General features: G+C 38.1%; 3 protein-coding genes across 6 annotated transcripts in view; all 3 read right to left on the bottom strand.

Annotated features, from left to right (window-relative positions):
- LOC310724284 (uncharacterized protein) overlaps positions 1-2,947 on the bottom strand; it is a 699,798-nt gene extending 696,851 nt beyond the window's left edge. For 2 of the 3 annotated variants that reach the window (XR_014533028.1, XR_014533029.1), the window contains exon 1: positions 2,684-2,823. Coding sequence is in view for 1 of the 3 variants with exons in the window: in XM_083538095.1 (XP_083394221.1) it covers positions 2,684-2,860 (177 nt within the window). In the remaining 2 variants the exon portion in view is untranslated. Of the gene's footprint in view, positions 1-2,683 lie in introns of all 3 variants that reach the window. The other variant, XM_083538095.1, reaches the window with a different exon arrangement.
- Positions 1-21,578, bottom strand: part of LOC310724664 (uncharacterized protein) — a 391,691-nt gene that overhangs the window by 105,060 nt on the left and 265,053 nt on the right. The window lies entirely within an intron of this gene.
- Positions 323-2,697, bottom strand: LOC310725043 (uncharacterized protein). Of its 2 annotated transcripts, XM_083539638.1 has the most exons (3): positions 2,228-2,697; positions 1,961-2,051; positions 325-355 (listed from the first exon to the last, which is right to left on the bottom strand). In XM_083539638.1, exons 1-2 carry the CDS (start codon positions 2,627-2,629, stop codon positions 2,037-2,039), a joined length of 417 nt encoding a protein of 138 aa, XP_083395764.1. In that variant the 5' UTR covers positions 2,630-2,697; the 3' UTR covers positions 325-355; positions 1,961-2,036. The 2 variants fall into 2 exon arrangements, with proteins under 2 accessions (XP_083395763.1, XP_083395764.1); XM_083539637.1 differs by having other exon boundaries at positions 323-355; positions 1,961-2,697.

Below are 21,578 nucleotides of genomic sequence, written 5' to 3'. Positions count from 1 at the left end.
ATATGTTTTTAATCTACACTTAAACTGGGAGAGTGTATCTGAACCCCGAACACTGTCAGGAAGACTATTCCAGAGTTTAGGAGCTAAATGTGAAAATGCTCTACCGCCTTTAGTGGACTTTGCTATTCTAGGAACTACTAGAAGCCCAGAGTTTTGAGATCTCAGGGAGCTTGACGGATTGTAGCGTGTTAAAAGACTGGATAGATACATGGGAGCCAAACCATTTAGTGCTTTATAAGTGAGTAGCAGTAGTTTGTAGTCTATTTGAAACTTAATAGGAAGCCAATGTAGGGACGATAAGGGGGCTTAATGAGGGGCTTAATAACTGCTAACTTGAGGGATTTAGGGACATGACCTAACGATAGTGAGGAGTTAATAATATTGAGAAGAGGCTCACCAGCTGTATATAACACTTCCTTCAGTAGTTTAGTGGGAATTGGATCTAACTGACATGTTGTTGATTTAGCTTTCATAATAGCATCATACAGCTCTTCCTGTCCTATTCATGTAAAACAGTGTAGTTGTGGGGTTGTAAGTACGATTGTGTCGGGAGATGCTGTCAGAGGTTGAACTGCCACAATTGTTTTTCTAATGTTATCTATTTTTTCAGTGAAGAAAGTCTTCACTACTAAACTGTGATGGAACACATTTTTCAGATCCCTGATTTGTTGTCTATTTAGCGACTGTACTGAAAAGGAACCTGGGATTGTTTTTGTTATTTTCTATGAGTTTGCTCAGGTGTTTAGCTCTAGCAGCTTTTAGCGCCTGTCTGTAGCTGAGCATACTGTCTTTATACGCAATTCTAAATACCTCCAATTTAGTTTTCCTCCATTTTCTCTCCAGATTACGTGCTGTTCTCTTTAGGGCATGCGTATGACTATTATACCAAGGTGCAGGTGCTTGTTCTCGAACCTTTTTTAACCGGATGGGGGCAACAGTGTCTAAAGTGCTAGTGAGGATAAGGTCTATGTTGTTCGCCATCTCATCAAGAGCAGTTATGGGTTTAATGTGAAACTGAGATAAATCAGGCAGGTTATTTATGAATCTGTCCTTAGTGGTTGGAATAATAGTCCTACCAAGTCGATACCGTGGTGAAACACGGTTAATCTGCTCTACCGGTAGTGTGTACAGTATGAGATAATGGTCTGTGATGTCATCACTCTGGGGTAAAATATCTATATCAGTGACGTCTGCTCCGTGGGATATTATTAAGTCTAGTGTGTGGTTAAAACGGTGGGTTGGTCTGGTGACGTTTTGTTTAACTCCAAAAGAGTTTAGTAAATCGACAAATGATAATCCTAGGGCATCGTTTGCATCATCTACATGAATATTAAAATCTCCTACAAGCAGCACTTTATCAAAACTGATCAAGAGGTCTGAGAAAAAACAAGCAAACTCATGAAGAAAATCAGCGTAGGGCCCTGGGGTCTGTACACGGTGACCAGAGCGAGTTTTCTATGCATGTCTGAAAGTGCAATTTTAAGAACGAGCTCTTCAAATGACTTAAAGCTGAATCCTAATTTCTGACTAACATTAAGAGAAGCACTATAAATGGTTCCTACACCCCCCCACGACCAGTCTGACGGGGCTCATGCTTATAAACATATCCTGACGGTGTAGACTCGTTTAGACCCATATAATCACCTGGTTTAATCCAGGTCTCAGTGAGACAGAGTACATCGAGATTATTATCTGTGATCATCTCATTTACAATCAGTGCTTTGGGTGCAAGTGATCTAATGTTTAAAAGACAGAACTTTAGAACTTTGTTGTGTTTGTTTATCTGGCATTTTTCAGTTTTAACTGCAATAAGATTATTTCTGGATCTTGTGTATGTAATTCTTGGTTTTACTACCCGAGGAATAGATACGGTTTCTATAAACTGGGCTGTGTGTGAACTTGTAACTATTTGGTCTGTAGTATGCGTGTTCTTATAGTTGAAGATTTCTTGATGTCTTACCAGTCAGATGGTGTGAAGTATCCTAGAGATGTTATCTGATAGCACTGCTGCTCCAACTCTGCTGGGGTGCAGGCCATCAGGGCGGAAGAACCTAGGACGCTCTCAGAAACAGTTCCAGTTATTAACAAAGAGAAGTTTATGTTCTCGACACCATGACTGTAACCATTGATTTAGAGCTAAAAGTCTACTAAACTTCTCAGCCCCTCGCTGGTAAGTGGGAAGAGGTCCTGACACAATGATCCTCCTTGTGGGTGATGTGCTGCGTACCGTCTCCACCAGGATCCTGAAGTCCCTCTTTAAGATCTCCGTTTGCCGCAGCCTGGTGTCGTTTGCTCCGGCATGGAGAACAACCGCTCCGAAGTTCTCGTTCAGGATCGCGGGTACCTGCGCAGCGACATCCAGAACACGAGCACCAGGAAAACAGCAAGTGTGCACCTTACCTTTAGCTCGGGTAGCGCGGACATGCCGGACGATGGAATCTCTGAGAATAACAGTGTCGCGTTCTGTCTCGCGGAGGGGGACGAAGCGGTTCTCGGTCGAGATCTCGAAGGCCGGTGGTGGAGGTGGAGACGTCCTCGATCGGGGCTTGGCTTGTCTCTTCCGCCGCAGCCGCATCCAGGGTCCATGTTGCACCGGTGCCGGAGTTGTAGGTGCGCTGGGCCTGGGCATAGAAGCACGCGGAGTTTATGTGCTGGGAGCGTTAGGTTCAACCCGGGAGTTTACCTGGGATGAGTGCGCGTCCGCCCGGGATGTTTCCAGCGCCGCTTTCCGCTCTCGCAGCCGGTCATGCTTTGCATGAAGCTCGCGAATCTGTTTCTCCAATGCCTCCATCTCCAACGCCACCGTTTGCAACTCGAACGAGTCCTCACCTGTGCTCGAATGCAGACAAACAACCGGCATAGTGCTTATAGTCACGAACAGATTTATTATACAGAGATGTGAGTGAGGGAAAATAAATATAAACAACCCTAGTTATAGTCGAGTTAAAAGGGGTTCCAAGTTTCCCTTATTACCAATCAAATCTCTCCAGTGTGTCTTGACATGCTGTCTTGGAGACACTCCCTACAGTTACGGAACCACGTCCTTTGATACATAGAGGGAATTTCTGACCTGGATGTACACGCACTCGTAAGTCTGCGGGGGTCTCAGTTGTATCTGGGCTGTATGAACAGGATGTGCTATAGTTCTGCATCCATTCTGCTCCATGAGTGTGAGTGGCTGCTCCTAGTAAGCATGTGGCTGGGCATAGGTGGGTGCTGTTGTATGGGGACATTGCACATTCGTGAATTCCTCTGGTGGGCATGACGTGTGGCAGATGTCTGGACCGTTTGTGACACACAACGCAAGTGCTATTAGGGTGTTGCTTGGCGTGCCGTATCTTGTAGCCAGGCATAATATAAGTTAGGAGGGGTGGCCTGGCTATTGGTGTCATTGTGTATAGTGACTGTGAGAAGAGTGACGGTAGATGACACATTCGGGGGAAACCCGGGACTGTCACTTGCATTGTAACGACCGTCGATGCCCCAAACTCTGCCTTCTGGTGACTGACACGTTTCTGGGCAAGAGTCGTTTAGGGCCATATGTCCGAGAAAATGACTGAGTTGCTGTGTGCCGTTGCAGGGGGCGTAATAAGAGGTGAGATTTGTCTCATTTTTTAACGCCGAAAACATATTTGGTAAACTGCTAGCTGGCCCCCTGCATATTATCCAAAAGTCTATGGCTGCCTGACGGGGTTGGAGGCCAGGTTGGCCCCCCGGAACATATACTCGTGCTCCTGTACTGGGATCTTTACTGCTTGTTTGTACTGATGCGGACCGGGGCAATGAATGTTGCGTATAGTAATAATGTAGCCAGATTCTTATGTAGACGCTTGCAGGCTTCATGTTTGGGTTGGCCTGTGATTACAATGGCTATTGTTGGGTCACTTAGGTCATTTAACATGTGTGGACGTTGTATGCCTACCTCCACTGTCAATAGAAAATGAGTATTTGAAGCATTATCTGCCCAACTTTTATGTCTACATTATGCGGAATTGCGGGGCCTGTGTAACTAACCGAGTATCTAACGTGGTACCAGTGTTTGTTGCGAAAGAGGGCGTTTGCCTGGGCAGTCTAAATGTACCATTAAGTTTAGAGCACACCACATATGGTTGCCTATAGAACCGTTTGCCTGTTGCCATAACTCAGGGAGTACTGGAGTAAAGTTGGAACGGTATACTTGGACCCCTGCTATGTAGGCAAATCCTTGCCCTGCCTCCCTGCGTTTTCTTGAGTGGTATGTTTGAGGGGCGCTAGTAGGCTCGGTCATATTTGGGTAGGTTTCCTCAGAGATTATGGTACCATTCTTTGACGTTTGGCTCAACACTATCATTGTCATGCCATACAAAAGTATTGTCGATATTGTAAGGAGGTACGCTATGCAATAGTGTTCTGTGTTCCTGTGCACTACCTCCTTTTGCGTTTTAAGTTGCAGTTTAGTCATATTGATGTTCCCAAGCTATATCAACGGGGTTAAGTGTGTCGTACGATAGTGGCAGGTCGGATAGAGTAAAAGGGTAGGGTAGGAACAGCACAGGATTCGCCGAACTTGTTGAGGGTCCGTCAGTATATTGTGACGGATCCGGGAGGTCTAGTGGTAGGAACTCAGATGGGGAAAAGGGGATTGGGAGATGCACGTCTTGTATTTCTCGTGAACTGCCTACAGCTACAGTGTCTATCTGTGCGTTTGGATCTGGTGTGTGTGGTGGACTCAAGAGTTGGCTGTGGGGCAGCCTGAGAGTCTCCTGCTTGTTCGTTACTCCAGAAATGTAATATTATTACGTAACCTGCGTTACTTTTAACGCGTTACCCCTAACACTGCTTACACACTGAAGACATAAACATCAACACTATAGATACCTTTAAGTGTCAGAAGCTGGTTTTCAACACTTTCATTCCTGTGGAAATGAAAAATTCTTTATGGTTATGAATCACAATATTTTTATGGTTATGTAAAGAATCCATCATGCAATACTCTGTGTACCGTGTTTAATTTATACCGTGTATAAATTATTTGCTTGAATAATGTACTGGGTTAAAAAGTCACATGTATCATGTATGTATATTTAACATTTTATGAAGATATCATTAAAATTTAGATTTCTACAAACATTTATCTGACAATATTTCTGGTCCTTTTCTCCCTCAAAGATGTAAAATAGGCTCAGATTTTCCATCCACATGCAGATCACCAGGTCGCTGTCGTCATTCCGCACAAGAATATTTTCCTCATCCGTGATCCTTCATGAAATCTTAAATAAAACAACTTTTTTTTACTGTCCACTTTTTCTTTTCTTTTTTATTTCTTGTAAACAATGCTCAGTTATCATGAGCTGGAAAGAGCTGCATTCCAGTTCCTGCCAGGTGCGTCACAGTGCACGTCATGCGCTCTTTGACCACTAAGAGCTTCTAAAGATGAATAAAACTAAGAACTCGCCCACATGGGGAATAAAAACCTCCCATGTATCATTAAAATAATGCACTCATTGGCTACATTTTCTATGGAACATGTTGTTTCCACACTGCTACTGGCTGAAAATAAAAGATTGGAAATGAAAGGTGGTGCAAAGCAAAACGTGACGTTTTGCTTTGCACCACCTTTCATATCCAATCTTTTACAAACACCTGCAGAGTTCAGTTGTATCACTGATAAGATTCTACCTGTCTTTGCCTTTTTTTAGTGGTTGCTCTTATTTGTTTTTTCAACACCATATTCTACCAGCCATATTTATTTTTTACCACCAAGATGTCATTCTTTATGCAAAAGTTACTCTAAAAACAAAAGACCAAAAATGCTCTATAGTATGTTGTTCAGTGGAACCTTATCTTTTCAAATAAACAGGAATTTGCAGCAATTGTGCGTTTTGGATGTGTTTGTGACCCGTTATTACAATTATAGTGTAAGTACTGTTTTTTATGCATGTTGTTTGTGTGTACTGTTTACACAAATTTAGGAAATACATTCGTTACAAGCGTTCCATTTAAAAACAGTGATCTAAAATTGATGCTTGAGGCTTAGACCTTTAGAATGATATATAATTTATCATGATAACTTATACCCCTTTTCATTTAATCTATTGTTAACTTACACCAGCAAACAGTGGTCACTTCAGGTGGCTGCTTTTAAACTGTAGGCTCCGCCTCCTCTGGTCAGGCTCTTGCTCTTCATTGGTCCTTTTTTCCCCAGGCCTCCATTACAATTACCAGGTGTCTCCACCTACATATAGTAGAGAGCTGAAGACAGAGCCAACACAAGGAGGGGGGAGTATAAGAAAACAGCACAGACACGTAACAGTGGCGTCCTGGTGCGTGTTAAAAATAAAGTAACTCTGTTACCGTTACCGTATGGTGCGTTACCTGTTACTTTTTTTAAATTAATGAATTTCGGCTGGAGTGTAGACTACAGCCTAACCTGTTTACAGCAACGACGCATTGTAGGATTGGAGGATAAACCACTGTAAACACGAAGATGACGCACTGTGGGCGTGTCTCTGTTATTCAGGTCTGTGCGGCAGTAATGGCGAGTCAAGCCAAGAGCAAGACGAGTTTCTCAAAGTGGAAATATGCTCATTATTTCACTTGAATTGAGTATGAACACAAAAACTTTTTAGTCAAATGTAAGCTGTGTCTTTCTGGTTCAAATTTCGTATCTAACTCCATGCCTGAGGAGCTAGAAGCTAGAAGCTAACCGGGTGTTTTGTTCTACATTGTTGATAGTTTTCATACTGAAGCTGTGAAAGGAACATTTTTAAGAGCTCAACACAACAGCTTTTATGATGCAGAAGCCACTTTACTTTTTTTTTTTTTAAGTCAGTTTTGTGTTTGTATAGACCATAACACATAAAAGGGGATTAATGGGAACATTAAAGAAGGTTTTTTGAAAAACTAACTAAAAAGTTACTTTTAACAGTAACGCATTACTTTTTGGTGTAAGTAATCAACAAAGTAATTGAGTAAATGAGTAACTGTAACTAGTTACTATTTTTTAGTAACTAGCACAACAATGGTGATTAATATGGTATATTTAATCAAACTCATGTAACCTATTTACTCCAAGTATAATTAAAATAATAATAATAATCAGTTACTAATAGATAGAGTAGAATAGGGTCTGACTAATGTTATGAGTGTGTAGGAGAAACAAAAACAAGGCAGACTTAAGCATGTTTATTGGGAAAGAAGAGTTTGTGGGCCATTGCTGCTGCAGAAGACATGGGTGAGCAATCAGGATCAGACTCAGGGTGAGATATGGGAGGATAATAATAATGATCAGGTGAGAGAACAGGGAAAGTAGGAGAATAATCAGTAGGGAACCAACATGAAGGATAAGGAGGAGATGGTAGAGTTGATGCAGGAATGCGGGAGTGTTCATACTCTTCATTGTCGGTCTGTGTCACCTGATGATAAACAGCAGGAAGGTTAGACGAGGTCTGTGTGCCCATATCACGTGTAAAAGTATTCTTTACAATGCAAGGAGGCAGACAGGGGTTCTCTGGAACAGCTGGAGTAGAGAGATGTTTAATAAATAGAGCAATTTCAATGGTGAGGGAGAAGAGCTGAAATTGACGATACTGTCGGCGGAGAACGCTCCTACGAGCTGTCCCAGAATGTCTGTGAGATGGAGCTGAATAAAAGAAACCAACAGAGATACGATATAAAAGGGTGACATCACAATGACTAAATATTAAAATGTATATGTTTATGTAGGGACAAAATTAACAATCTTATAAATCAGGGGTCACCAACCTTTTTGACACCAAGAGCTACTTCTTGGGTACCGACTAATGTGAAGGGCTACCAGTTTGATACACACTTTTGAGATTTAAAAATGTGCTCAGTTTACCTTTAATTATGTTATTATTAATAATTTATGACATTTATCTATATCAGGGTGTCAAACTCAATTGCACAGGGGCCAAAACTCAAAGCACACTTTAGGTTGCGGATAACAGGATAAACATTTATTGAACACACTAAAACAATATTTTTTTAACATGAATATTAATAAAAACAGACAGGAATAATATTAAAGAATAAATAAAATTAAACTTTAAATAACTTAAAATATTTTGCTCTCCATAAAAATATATCATCAAAAAGATCATTCTGAGAAACCAAGAGCAATTGGAGAAACATGTAACTCAGCTGAGGGCACTTTTGCTTCTGATTATGACAGAAACAGAAAGCTGAACCTCTACAAGCCCAAAGAGTCCCCAAAAAAAATCTCTGAGGAAACAAAGATTCTTAGGTGAGAGAAGAGAAATGAGGATGGAAACCCGAGAGTGACTGGAGGAAGCTGTACAGCTGTTTAGCGATATGACTTCGGCACTAGGGAAAGAAAACAAGAGAAAGAAAAAGAGGAGCTCAAGCTGGACATGTCCTGCATATAATAAAGTACAAAAATATCAGTGATTATTGTAACGGAATCTTAATAAATAAATATCTTAAATATAGTGTGTGTTTTGTTTCTATTATTAAAGTGTTGGACATTTAAATTTAACTAAGAATTAAAATCCACATGGTAAAATGTTGGGAAAATGGGACCAAAGTAAATGATAATAAAATAAAGGTTTTGTTTAAACCCAATTTTACATGAACAGAACTTAAAGTAATAAAATAAACAGTTATTGAACAGTATTCACAGTATCAGTTTAAATATTTGTTAGATTTTTATCATGCCCAAAACGAAATGACTGGAGAAGTTTTCCAAACGACCTGCGAGACCCGTAATGCCTTTTCTGATCAGGGAAGAATCACACCGCACACAGAATGTGGCAAAATGTTTCTCTTCAGTTTATTGCAGGTGGCAGACACGTTTTTATACACACAGGATGATACAGTCCACACACACGAACACGCACACACAAAAGGCTGACCTAAAGTCGTTTTCCTGTTTAGACAAGAGGATATACCAGGGGGAGATGTGTGAGCCCAGATAAGACTCTCTGTTTACCTTAAAGACTAACATCGTAAATATCCTATAGACACTGAACGGACAAGGAATGTGTGTGAAACAGTTTTAACACTAACAATGGCCACTTTAAATCATTTATGATTTAGCATTACACACCAAAACATAGGATGTTCATCCTGGGAACAGAACCTGTGATATAAACTGCAAATTAAAAGATAAAGAAAAACAAAAACATACAGATTCCATTTCATTCATTCCCAACATGCAAATAATCCTTCATCATCACCACTCCAATCGAGGCCTTTATGGCCTGTCTTACCATCGTCATCAAACATGGCAACATACATAGTACAATTCCAACAATCAATAAAAGAATCATTCCTAAAACAAAATAGTGTTCAACACTCGTAAACAAATTCTTAATCTTTTCCAAAAAACTTTGTTCAGCAGTTGTTTCACGTTCTCCAAGACGTCGAGAGGCTTCAGTGATGTTTTTCAGTGCTTGTTCGATGATATGACCATCAGCATCATGAATCAGTGCACACACTCCAGACCAGTCGCTTGGGAGAGCTGTATACACCGTATGTCCGCATATCCAATACCAATCAAACAGCCAGTGTTCCCTGTGAACCTGTTATGCGCTCAAACGTACAGTTACTCTGGCAATTAGCCAATATCCTGGCAAAGGTTATATGCCCTGCCAGAGCCTGCCTTTCATTTTTTTTGGACAGATATACATACACGGCAGTCCCTATTAGAATAATTAAGGGGTCGAGTTTCCGTAGTATTACAGTAAACTGACGGAATGGTTCCTAAAACTTTACTTCCACTACTTCGGGAAACACAAGAAAGATGCTTAGGTATTTGGAGTACAATGCCTAGACTAACAGGTGGCACAGAATTAAAACTAAGAGTTACATTTATCTGGCTATAGTTCATTGAACAAGTAAGATGGAGACTAGTGGAATTAGAAGCACCTTGGAGCACTTTACATGGACACTGCCAGACAGAGTCAGGACTGCTCATTGAAGACACACTTCGATTCATCAGTGGAACTAGGTACTACAGCAAAAACTGGAAGCTCATGTGTGCTGTGAGGGATAAGTGTACATACATAACAATCTCCCATCCCACTCACAGATTTAGCAGTGTGATTAGCTAGTCTCCACCACATGTTGGTTGCATATGCTCTAGCCTAGGGTTCATCGCAAGTCACGCATTAGTCACGTGTTCACACAGAATTTCCGGGAAGCACGCTAGCATAGAAGGATCTAGAAGCAGAAGGATCCTCCAGTGAGTAAACGCGTCCTATCAGCATTCATAAAGACCAACCCGGCAAAAACCCAACATCGCTCAGGAGCTGAGCTGCGTGCGCCACGACCCCAAACCATGCCCCCCATACCACCTCGCCCCAAACCACGCCCACACGCCCAAAACTCACAACTCATTTTTTTATTTGCTGTTTAAATTTGACCCCAAAGCTTAGTTGAATTCTCTATTCTGATTGTCTCGAAACATTTATTTAAAAACACATCATTTTGATAGTAACAATGTACACAGAGACTTGCATAATGGAAGGAGTAGCACAGTGGTTAAGATGTTGGAACTATGATCAAAAGTTCATGAGTTTAAATCCCATTTCCACTAAGCTGCCATCATGGGCCCTCAACTGCTCAGTTGTATGAATGAGATATTCGACGCTCTAGATAAGGGATTTTATATTTTATATATATATATATATATATATATATATATATATATATATATATATATATATATAGGGGGAGTGGTGGCTCCAGCGGTTAAGGCGCTGGGTTACCGATCGGAAGGTCGGGGGTTCAAGCCCCGGTATCGCCAAGCTGCCATTCTTGGGCCCTTAACCCTCTATGCTCCAGGGGACCCTTACAAGAAAATCAAGGACCGCGACGTGGGGCCGCCTTCCCGTGGGCTCACCGCCTGCAGGAGGGACCGTAAGGGACCGGTGCTGAGAGGATTGGGCAGCAGTCGAAGGCAGGGGCCTTGACAGCCCGATCCCTGGACACGGAGAAGTGTCTGGGGATTCTGCTTAGACTGCTGCCCCCGCGACCCGAATTACGGATAAGCGGGAGAAGATGAAATGAATATATATATATATATATATATATATATATATATATATATATATATATATATATATATATATATATATATATATTTATTTTACTCTGACACACAGCTCTGAAAAGTATCCTACACCTGTAGCATCTGTAAGGCTTGATTTTTCCGCCACTACCGCGAGTTCTTCTGCGGCTGCACAGTGCCGTCTCACTACCGTATTTTCGCTATATAAGACGCACCCTGGGTGAGGGGTATGTAAAACTTTCTATAAGACGCTTTTTATATACACGAAAATACAGTAGTGAGATTGTGACTTGGCAAAAGCCAGAGATTGGTCATGCGGATCGAGATAACTGACGTTAAGTGGCAAATTTGCGCTCCCTTGTGGTCGAGATATTAGGGTTCGTCGAAATAAAATAATCGACATAACCGATTAAAAAAATGCTAAGACAAAGCAAGAATTTGGCGGTTCCACTTCAAAAACATCGACTTAATAGGGTTGGCGAGTTAACAGAGGTCGAGATAAGTGGGTTCGACTATATATATATATATATATATATATATATATATATATATATATATATATATATACACATATAAAACATATATATACCTATATGGTGGTTTGGTTGATGATCAGGTCTCCTCTGTGAGTCACTACTCTGCAAACTGCCTTTTCTCCTTCCCTTCTTTGGAAGCGGTTTATAAACCCAATCTACATGATAGAAAAGAAGAATTTAAAGAGTAAGAAGCGACATAAAAACAATAAAAAAGTGTCAGATTTATTGCGTTTGTTTTGATATTTTGCCATTTGTCTAAAAAAAAGTTCACCTACCAGGAAACAACTGTTCGTGTTCCTGTTTAAGCCTCTATGATTCAGTGTAGTAGGGTTTCTTCTGTTCTTCACTCAGTTTGTTCCACTCAATCCCAAGCTGCATGCTGATCTCTGCAGAGCTGCTATGTGGGTTGGCCTTGGAAAAGATGGGCCGCTGTTTCCTCGCCCAAACCATGTAGGCATTCATTGGCCTTCTGATGTTGCCTTTTTTATCTCTGCACTTGGCAATGTTAAATTTATCTACAAAATAAAAAAACAAACTTTAAGTTCAACAGAAATCATTATAAACTTTTAGTTAAAACTGTGAACAGAACAGAGTCATGCAATACTGCACCAGTCTTGAGCATCCACAATGTTGTTAGTACAAATATTTTATAAGTGCTTGTCAGGAATCCCCCTGCCACGCCCCCTTCGGCGGCTGACATGCCTCGGTGCTTTGGGGAATGCCCTGCTCCGTCTCCCATGGGTGGAGCTGGAGGTAGCGGAGCTGAAGATGTTAAGGTTTGCCTTGGGAGTGACAGCCTCAACCTCTGATTATTTAAATATTATTCTATTCATTGCCTTTGGTTAGAAATAATTATTGTAATAATTAAGTGTCACCTCTAAGGGGACTAAATAAAGTTAAAATGTTTAAAGTTGAGCACGCAGAGAGCGGCCGCTGAAGCGTATAGTCCAACCTCTGGCAGCGACCAATACTGATTCGCTTACGACCGTTGACCAGTATATTAATTATAAGGCCCATACTAGGATCATGTGCGACTACAAGAACCAAATGAACGAGTGTAATGCCAGAGCTTAATCAGAATAACTAAACAAACATCTATCCAAATTATACTATTAGTAAAATAACAACCTATGCAAATATTAATTATGTTTTATCAAATTGGAGTCAGATAAGAGGTTAATAACCAAAATGTAGAAATGCATTAATCCAAATCTTATTATCTAATGTGAAAGGAAAGAATAGAACGCGCGAGAATCCTTCGCCACGCCTCTGGAGACCGCCATTGGACCAGTGGGTGGTTTCACACCTTGCATTGACTTCAGCTCAGCATTCAATACCATCATTCCATCTAAGTTAATAGCCAAACTTCTAGATTTGGGCATTAACACCTCCTCCTTCAACTGGGTCATGGACTTTCTGACCAACAGACCCCAGCAGGTTCGATCTGGCTCCAGCTGCACCAACACCATCACACTCAACACTGGTGTACTACAGGGCTGTGTGCTGAGCCCCTTCCTCTACTCCCACTTCACCTCTGACTGCAGGCCTGTGAATGGATCTAACTCCATCATCAAGTTTGCAGATGACACTACCGTGATCGGTCTCATCACCAACAACGATGAGACTGCCTACAGGGAGGAGAACCAGCACCTAGCCATATGGTGCAATAACAATAACCTGCTCCTTAACACCTCCAAGACAAAGGAGCCACATTTCCACACATTTCCCCCCACACCTCACACTCCGTCACTTTCCTGCTGGACTGTCTGAACAAAAACTTATGCTCACCAAGACACTGATCATTTTTCACCTCATACTTTGTTATTGCACGGACTGTTTACACAAACCTTTGCTCATTTGCACACGGCTCTTTTTTGTATTGCTGCTCACCATTAACTTATCACCATTGTATATATACCCATTCTCTGTGTATAGTAATAGGCATCTGTATATCATGTTCACTATATATATATATATATATATATATATATATATATATATATATATATATATATATATATATATATATATATATATATATATATATATTCATCTGTATATTATTGTTCATAGTACATATATATTCATATTCATCTGTAATTATATTCATAGTACTTATATATTCATATTCATTTGTAATTATATTCATAGTACATATATATATATATATATATATATATATATATATATATATATATATATATATATATATATATATATATATATATATATATATATATATATTCATTCATCTGTATACTACTTTTATAGTACAGATACATCTTTAAATTACTGTTTATAGTCTATATTTCATTTCATTTAACTATGTAAATTCATGTAAAATCTATATATCCTGCACTTGCTGTTATTGCACTAAGGTTAGACCCAAACTGCATTTCGTTGCCTTGTACTTGTACATGTGTAATGACAATAAAGTTGAATCGAATCTAATCTAATCTTATCTAATTAATGATATTCATCTAGTACAGGGGGGCCAAAACTCAAAGCACACTTAAGATCACGGGCTGAACAGGATAAACATTTATTGAACACACTAAAACAATGTTTTTTGAACATAAATATAATTAAAAAGAGACAGGAATATTATTCCAGAATAAAATCAACTTAAACTTTAAATAAATAGCTGTCCATTAAAATATATCCTGTCAAAATTATACAAGTTAGAAATATAAACATGCTGCGAAAAAACCCTGAACAAATAAATAAAAATTGTGCTTTTAAGTAAATGTTAAAATAACAACAAATCAAAACAATCAGATTTATTTGCTTTTATGCCATTTTATAAAAAAAATAATCTTAAACTTCAAATAAACGAAAATATTTTGCTCTCCATAAAAATATCTCCTGTCAAACACCAGACATCTCACAGCTTCATCATGCAGCTCTTCAGAAACTCTCCATCAGTAAATAACCGGCTGATGTGATTTTGATTTCTCCTCTGTTTTCACACCAGCTTCACTTCGTGATTTTGCTTTGGTGAAAAACTTCTGCTGAAATGTCAGATTTTTCTTTAACTCTTCTACTTTCTGTATCTTTTGCTCTGCATTTAGGTTATTCAGCTTCTCCTGATGTTTTGTCTTGTAGTTCCTTCTTAGATTCAATTTCTTAATTACATCCACATTCGCTCCACAAATAACACACACGTATTTACCGGCAGTGTCAGTAAACATAAACTCAGAATCCCATCGGTTTTGAAACGTTCTGTTTTCAGAATCAACTTTTCTCTTCGCCATTGTGAGGGGCTTCACAATAACTTTACAATAGGGTTAAATACATCAACAGAAGCTTGACTTGATTGACGCTGGAATTTTCCCAGGTCGCCTAGTGTTCGGTAAGACAGCTGAAGCGCTGTATTATGGGATCTGTAGTTTGTGTCATTTTTAACAATAATAATAGATCTTTATTAAATCATCTCGCGGGCCTGATATAATTGGACGTCGGGCCGGATTTGACACTGAGTTTGACACCTCAGTATGTCAGTGTCTTCACATAGATTCTATGTGAAGACACTGATCATGTTAAAGATTTCTCACAATAATTATTAACAATGATTTAACAAGGTAGGAAACAGCTATTTTTAGAACAGGCTTGTGTGGTCCTTGTGGGCGACCTGGTGCCTGCGTGCACCACGTTGGTGACCCCTGTGCTAGACTTTATTATCTTAGATGGCTTTCATTGACGCACACGATTGGCTTAAGCATATTGCACAAGAGACCTCTTGTAAGCCCGATCTTTTAGATACGGCCCTGGAAGGGGGGATTGCCTATATGTAGATAGATCGTGTTCAAAACCCTCTGATGTGTATTTATGTGGATATGCGGTTGTAAGTTTACCTAATGAAATAGGTGAAGCTAAACCATTACCATACACATCTGCACAAGCTGCAGAGTTTGTCGCACTTACAAGAGCATGTCAGTTGTCTGAAGGTAAAGTAGTGACTATATACACTGATTCTAAGTATGCTTATGATGTTGTGCATGATTTTGCCGAAACATGGAAGCAAAGACACTTTAAAACAGCTGATGGAAAGCTCATAGCACATTTTAATCTCATAGGGGACCTCTTAAATACTGATCATTTTCGTGCCAAAGCGGCCATAGTTAAGGTTAATGGACATGCCGCAGGTGATTCAGAGGAAATTCGGGGAAACAAGTTAGCGGATAAAGTAGCTAAGGAAGCAGCAAAACAACCAGTAGATTTGGACACAGTACAGAAAAAATCCTGAGATCCTGACCTAAAACATACTTCAGAGTCAGAAGTGGAGGAGGACATAAAGTATTGGGCTTCTAAACAATGTAAATCATATTCTGCTGGTATCATTAGAGATGTAGATGAAAAAAATTGCTCTGCCTAAACTAGCTTTAATAGTGTTGGTGAAGCATTACCATGGGATGTCACACATTAGCACAGCTAAAGTCACACAGGCTATAAACTCATCATACTGTATTGCTGATGTAGCTAAAACAACCAAGCTAGTGTTAGATTCAGGTTTGACTTGTGCCAAAACTAACATACATTGACCTGTACGACATGATGCGCTTACTTTTCCTGAGCAACCCTTCCAACACCTACAGATCGATTTCACACATATGCCACCAGAAGGAAATTTGAAACAGGCCGAAATTGGACTGTTTTTCTCCATGCAGTAATCAAAGAAACGAGAATGACTCTGTATTCAACTACTAAACTGTCACCTTTTAAAATTCTAATGGGCTGGCCTTTCCCGATCCCATGGGTTACTGGCATATCTAGCTAGTTTAGTTATAAAAATAGAGTAGAATACAAAAATAATATAAACAAAATAGAGATAGTTGTGATAAGAGTATGATAGGTTTATTGGAGAATAGTATTGCAGAATAAACCGGTGCAGTTTTGCAGAGTGTGCAAAATATTAACAACAACAAGCGGATTAGCTAGGCTAGAAACCGCAGGGTATTTTTGTCTGGTGTATAAAGGTTACCTAAGCGAGGAACCACATAGCATGTTCATCATGTTCACATAGCATGTTCATCCGCACCACCCTCCCTCTCATATGTACTCTGTCTTTCTCCTACTGACTTTCATTCCCCTTCTCTCCAGCGCATATCTCCACCTCTCCAGGCTCTTCTCAACCTGCTCAATACTCTCACCACAAATCAAAATATCATCCGCAAACATCATAGTCTAGGGAGACTCCTGTCTGACCTCGTCCATCAACCTGTCCATCACCACTGCAAACAGGAAAGGGTTTAGGGCCGATCTTTGATGTAGTCCAGCCTTCACCCTGAACCAGTATGTCGTTCCTACTGCACATCCTCATACATGTCCTGCACCACCCTCACATACTTATCTGACACACCTGAGTTCCTCATACAATACCACAACTCCTCTCTTGGCACTCTGTCGTACGCTTTCTCTAAATCCACAAATACACAATGCAATTCATTCTGTCATTCTCTATACTTCTCCATCAACATCCTAAAAGCAAATAAGGCATACATGGTGCTCTTCCTCAGCATGAAACCATATTGTTGCTCACAGATGGTCACTTCTTTTCTCAGCCTGGCTTCCTACTGACTACTCTTTCCCATAACTTCATGGTGTGACTGGTCAACTTAATTCCCCTGTAGTTACTGCAGGTCTGCACATCTCCCTTATTCTTAAAGCTCGGTACCAGCACACTCTTTCTCCATTCCTCAGGCATCCTCCCACCTTCCAGAATCGTGTTAAACAATCTGGTTAAAAACTCCACTTCCATCTCTCCTAAACATCTCCATGCTTCTATAGGTATGTCATCTGGTCCAACCGACTTTCCACTCTTCATCCTCTTAATCGCTGCTCTCACGTCCTCCTTACTAATCCTATCTACATCCTGCTTTACCAACTCCACATCATCCAACCGTCTCTCTCTCTCTGATTTTCCTCATTCATTACCTGCTCAAAATACTCCCTTCATCTTCTCACAACACTCCACTAGTCAACACATTTCCATCTTCATCCTTTATCGCTCTAACTTGCAGTGCATCCTTCTCAGCTCGGTCCCTCTGCCTGGCCAATCCTTTTCTCCTCTCTTAGTGTCCAACCTCTCATACAGCTCCTCATATGCCTTTTCCTTGGCTTTTGCCACATCCCTCTTTACCTGCTGCCGCATCTCCTTGTACTCCTGCCTACTTTTTTCATCACTCTGTCGATGCCACTTCTGTTTTGCCAACCTCTTTCTCCTTATGCTCTCCTGCACTTCCTCATTCCACCACCACGTCTCTTTGTCTTCCTTTCTATTTCCAGATGTCACACCAAGTACCTTTCAAGCTGCTATCCTCATCACTCCTGCAGTTGTTACCCAATCATCCAATACCGCTTCACCACCAACAAGCCCCTGTCTGACCTCTTCCCTCAACCTCACACTACACTCTTCCTCCTTCAGTTTCCACCATCTTATTCTTCTTTCAGTCCTCACCCTCCTCCTCTTCTTCTTCGCCTCCAAAACCATCCTACAGACCACTATCCGATGCTGTCTAGCTACACTGTCCCCCGCCAACACCTTACAGTCTCCAATCTCCTTCAGGTTGCATCTCCTGCATAGAACATAGTCCACCTGTGTGCACCTTCTGCCACTCTTATAGGTCACCCTATGATCATCCTTCTTCTTAAAATATGTATTCACCACTGCCATTTCCATCCTTTTAGCAAAATCTACCACCATCTGCCCTTCTACATTCCTCTCCTTAAAACCATACCTACCCATCACCTCCTCATCACCTCTGTTCCCTTCACCTACATATGCCCATTAAAGTCTGCCCCAATCCATTGAGAAAAGTGCAATAAGTGAACGAAAAAGGTTTCATGATAACCATGTTTGGTAAAAATAATAATTTTATGAAATAAACTGGTAAAATAGGAATTTGTTTATCCAAAGGAAATTTCATGAAAAGCTGGAAAAAAAAAATAATTTTATATACAAAGGAATAAGTTAATGAAAAACTGTTAAACAAAGTGAAATAGTTTAATAAAGAAACGTTATATGATAAATCAAGTTTTTAAAAAACAATTGTGAAAAATATGACTTCATATTCATTAGCATCCTTAAACTAAAAACCATTAAAAGTGCAAAAATTCGACACAAAACTTGACTGGTTTAATAATGACTTTTTTTTTATTAAAAGATGGATTGTTTCATTCAAATATATAATTTCCCATTAAAAAAACATAATTTCATTAAAACACGTTAACCTTTACCATAAAAATATGAATAATTCTGAAAATATAAATCATATGATCATGTAAAACCTTTAAAAAGTGCCATAAGTGAATCAAAAACAAAAAAATTACTATGCAAATCATGTTTTGACAAAAAAGATGATATTTTCCATCAAAAATGTGATAGTTTAAATGAAAATATAAATTTTCATATTCATAAGCATCATTTAAAGGAAAACAGTAAAAAGAATGCAACATGTAAGCAAAAAATTGCTAAAATATTAATTCTCATCAGAATAATTCCATGACAAACTGTTAAAAAGTGCAAAAATTCAATGAAAAACGTGAAATGACCAAGTTTTTACACGTTATTGTGAAAATATGAATGTTCATATTCACATTCATATTTTCACAAATAAATCATTAAAAGTGTGAATGAAAAAGATTTCATGAAATACCATGGTATGACTTTTTACATAACGAAATATGATATTTTCATATTCAAAAGCATATGTTTACGGAAAACCTTTAAATAATTGCCATTAAGAAACAAAAAATAAAAAAGTGACCATACAAACCATATTTTGAAATTAATTGGGAACTTATAAAGTCTCATATTCTTCAGAATTATTTTATCAAAAATTGGAAAAAAATGCAAAAATTCAATGAAAAACGTGATATGACAAACAATGGTTTGAAGTATGAGTAATTGTGAAAATATAAAACATGATATTGGAAAACCTTTAAAAAAAAGTGCCATTAGTGAATGAAAAACAAAAAAGTGACAATGCAGTTCATGTTTTGACAAAAATATGACTTTTACATAAAAAAATTTGAAGGTTATTGTGAAAATATACATTTCCATAATTATAAGCATCATTAATAGAAAATATAGTGCAATATGTAAGCGAAAAACCTACATGAAAAACATTGGTCTGAGAAAAATATAACTTTTTTAAAAATAAAAATGAGATTAATTGGTAAAATATACATTTTCATATTCATACTAATAATTTCATGAAAAACTGTTAATAAATAACGTGATATGATATTTTACAAGTTATTGTGAAAAATTTGACTTTTAATATTCATAAGCATCATCAACTAAAAAGTGCAAAAATTCAATGCAAAATGTGATGACAATGGTTTGAAAAAAAGTTTTTTTTTATTTTTTAATAAGAATTTATTTTTTTAAATTACATTTCACAATTAATTTAATAAAAAATACGTTAACCTTTATAATAAAAAATTAGTTGTGAAAATATGAATTTTCTGATTTGTAAGCATTATTTAATGTTAAAAAAAAAACGCTAAAAAGTGCAAGTCTTAAACGAAAAATGATACATGACAAACGGTAGTTTGAAAACAATATATTTTTTTAATACAAATATGATTATTATTGGGAAAATAGGAATTTTCATATTCGTAAGCAAATTTTCATTAAAATCCGTTAAAATCTGCGATAAGTAAAGACGACAAAAAAAGGACAAAAATATGCCTCCTTTCATAAAAAAAAAAAAATCATAAGCATTTTAAAAATAAACGAATAAATGTATATTACATAAAAGAAAAAAAAGATAAACCTAACATGTTTAGACAAAAATACAACAATTTTTCATAAAAAGAAAACCATTATTTTTAAAACGTGATTTTTGATATTTAGAAGAATAATTTAATTGAAAATCATTAAATATTGTGAGCAATAAACTGACAAAAATAATTTTTTTTACATTTTTTTTTCATACATAAAACTGAGTTTGACAGTTATTGATTTATCACTTGCCCATAATAATTTTACATGTTTATGATGAGATATAATATAACAAAACATTTCCTGACCAAAATATGATATTTCTCACAAAAATATTAGTTATTTCAAAAATATAGATTTTCATATTGATAATCATAATTTCATAAAAAAAAGTGTAGAAAACGGCAAAAAATGAATGAAAATGGGTTAAAAAGTCATAATTCATCAAAATCAATACAACAGCACATATCTGGCAAAGCCTTATACGTGCTGTCAAGAATGAGTTTCTTAACCGCTGAAAACGCGATTCCGCAAGTCTCAGGCTTCTAGGCCGAAGAGAAAGCGGTTTTTTGAACCAAGCGTATTTGTACAAGCAGCATGAACTTGTCCATGATAATTTTACATGTTTATGATGAGATATAATATAACAAAACATTTCCTCAACAAAATATGACATTTCTCACAAAAATATTATAGTTATTTCAAAAATATGACTTTTCATATTCATAATCATAATTTCATAAAAAGTGTTGAAAACTTCAATAAGTGAATGAAAGATGTGTTATAAAGTCACAATTCATCAAAATCTAAACAACAACACATATTTGGCAAAGTCTTATAAGTGCTGTCAAGAATGAGTTTCTAAACCGCTGAAAACGCGATTCCGCAAGTCTCAGGCTTCTAGGACGAAGAGAAAGCGGTTTTTTGAACCAAGCGTATTTGTACAAGCAGCATGCATTTGTCAATGATAATTTTACATGTTTATGATGAGATATAATATAACAAAACATTTTCTCAACAAAATATGATATTTCTCACAAAAATATTAGTTATTTCAAAAATATGAATTTTCATATTCATAATCATAATTTCATAAGAAGTGTAGAAAACTGCAATAAGTGAATGAAAAATGTGTTATAAAGTCAAAAATCATCAAAATCGAATCTACAGCACATATTTGGCAAAGCCTTCCACGTGCTGTCGAGAATGAGTTTCTTAACCGCTGAAAACGCGATTCCGCAAGTCTCAGGCTTCTATTACTAATAGAAAGCGGTTTTTCGAA

This window comes from Silurus aristotelis, assembly GCF_946808225.1.
Source record: "Silurus aristotelis genome assembly, chromosome: 1".
Lineage (NCBI taxonomy): Eukaryota > Metazoa > Chordata > Actinopteri > Siluriformes > Siluridae > Silurus > Silurus aristotelis.
The sequence above is the reverse complement of the archived record's forward strand: the minus strand, read 5'-3'. Positions and strand labels throughout refer to the sequence as shown.

Excerpts from the sequence above, each read along its gene's own strand:
- LOC310725043 (XM_083539637.1), bottom strand. The coding sequence starts at position 2,629 with ATGCCCAGGCCCAGCGCACCTACAACTCCGGCACCGGTGCAACATGGA.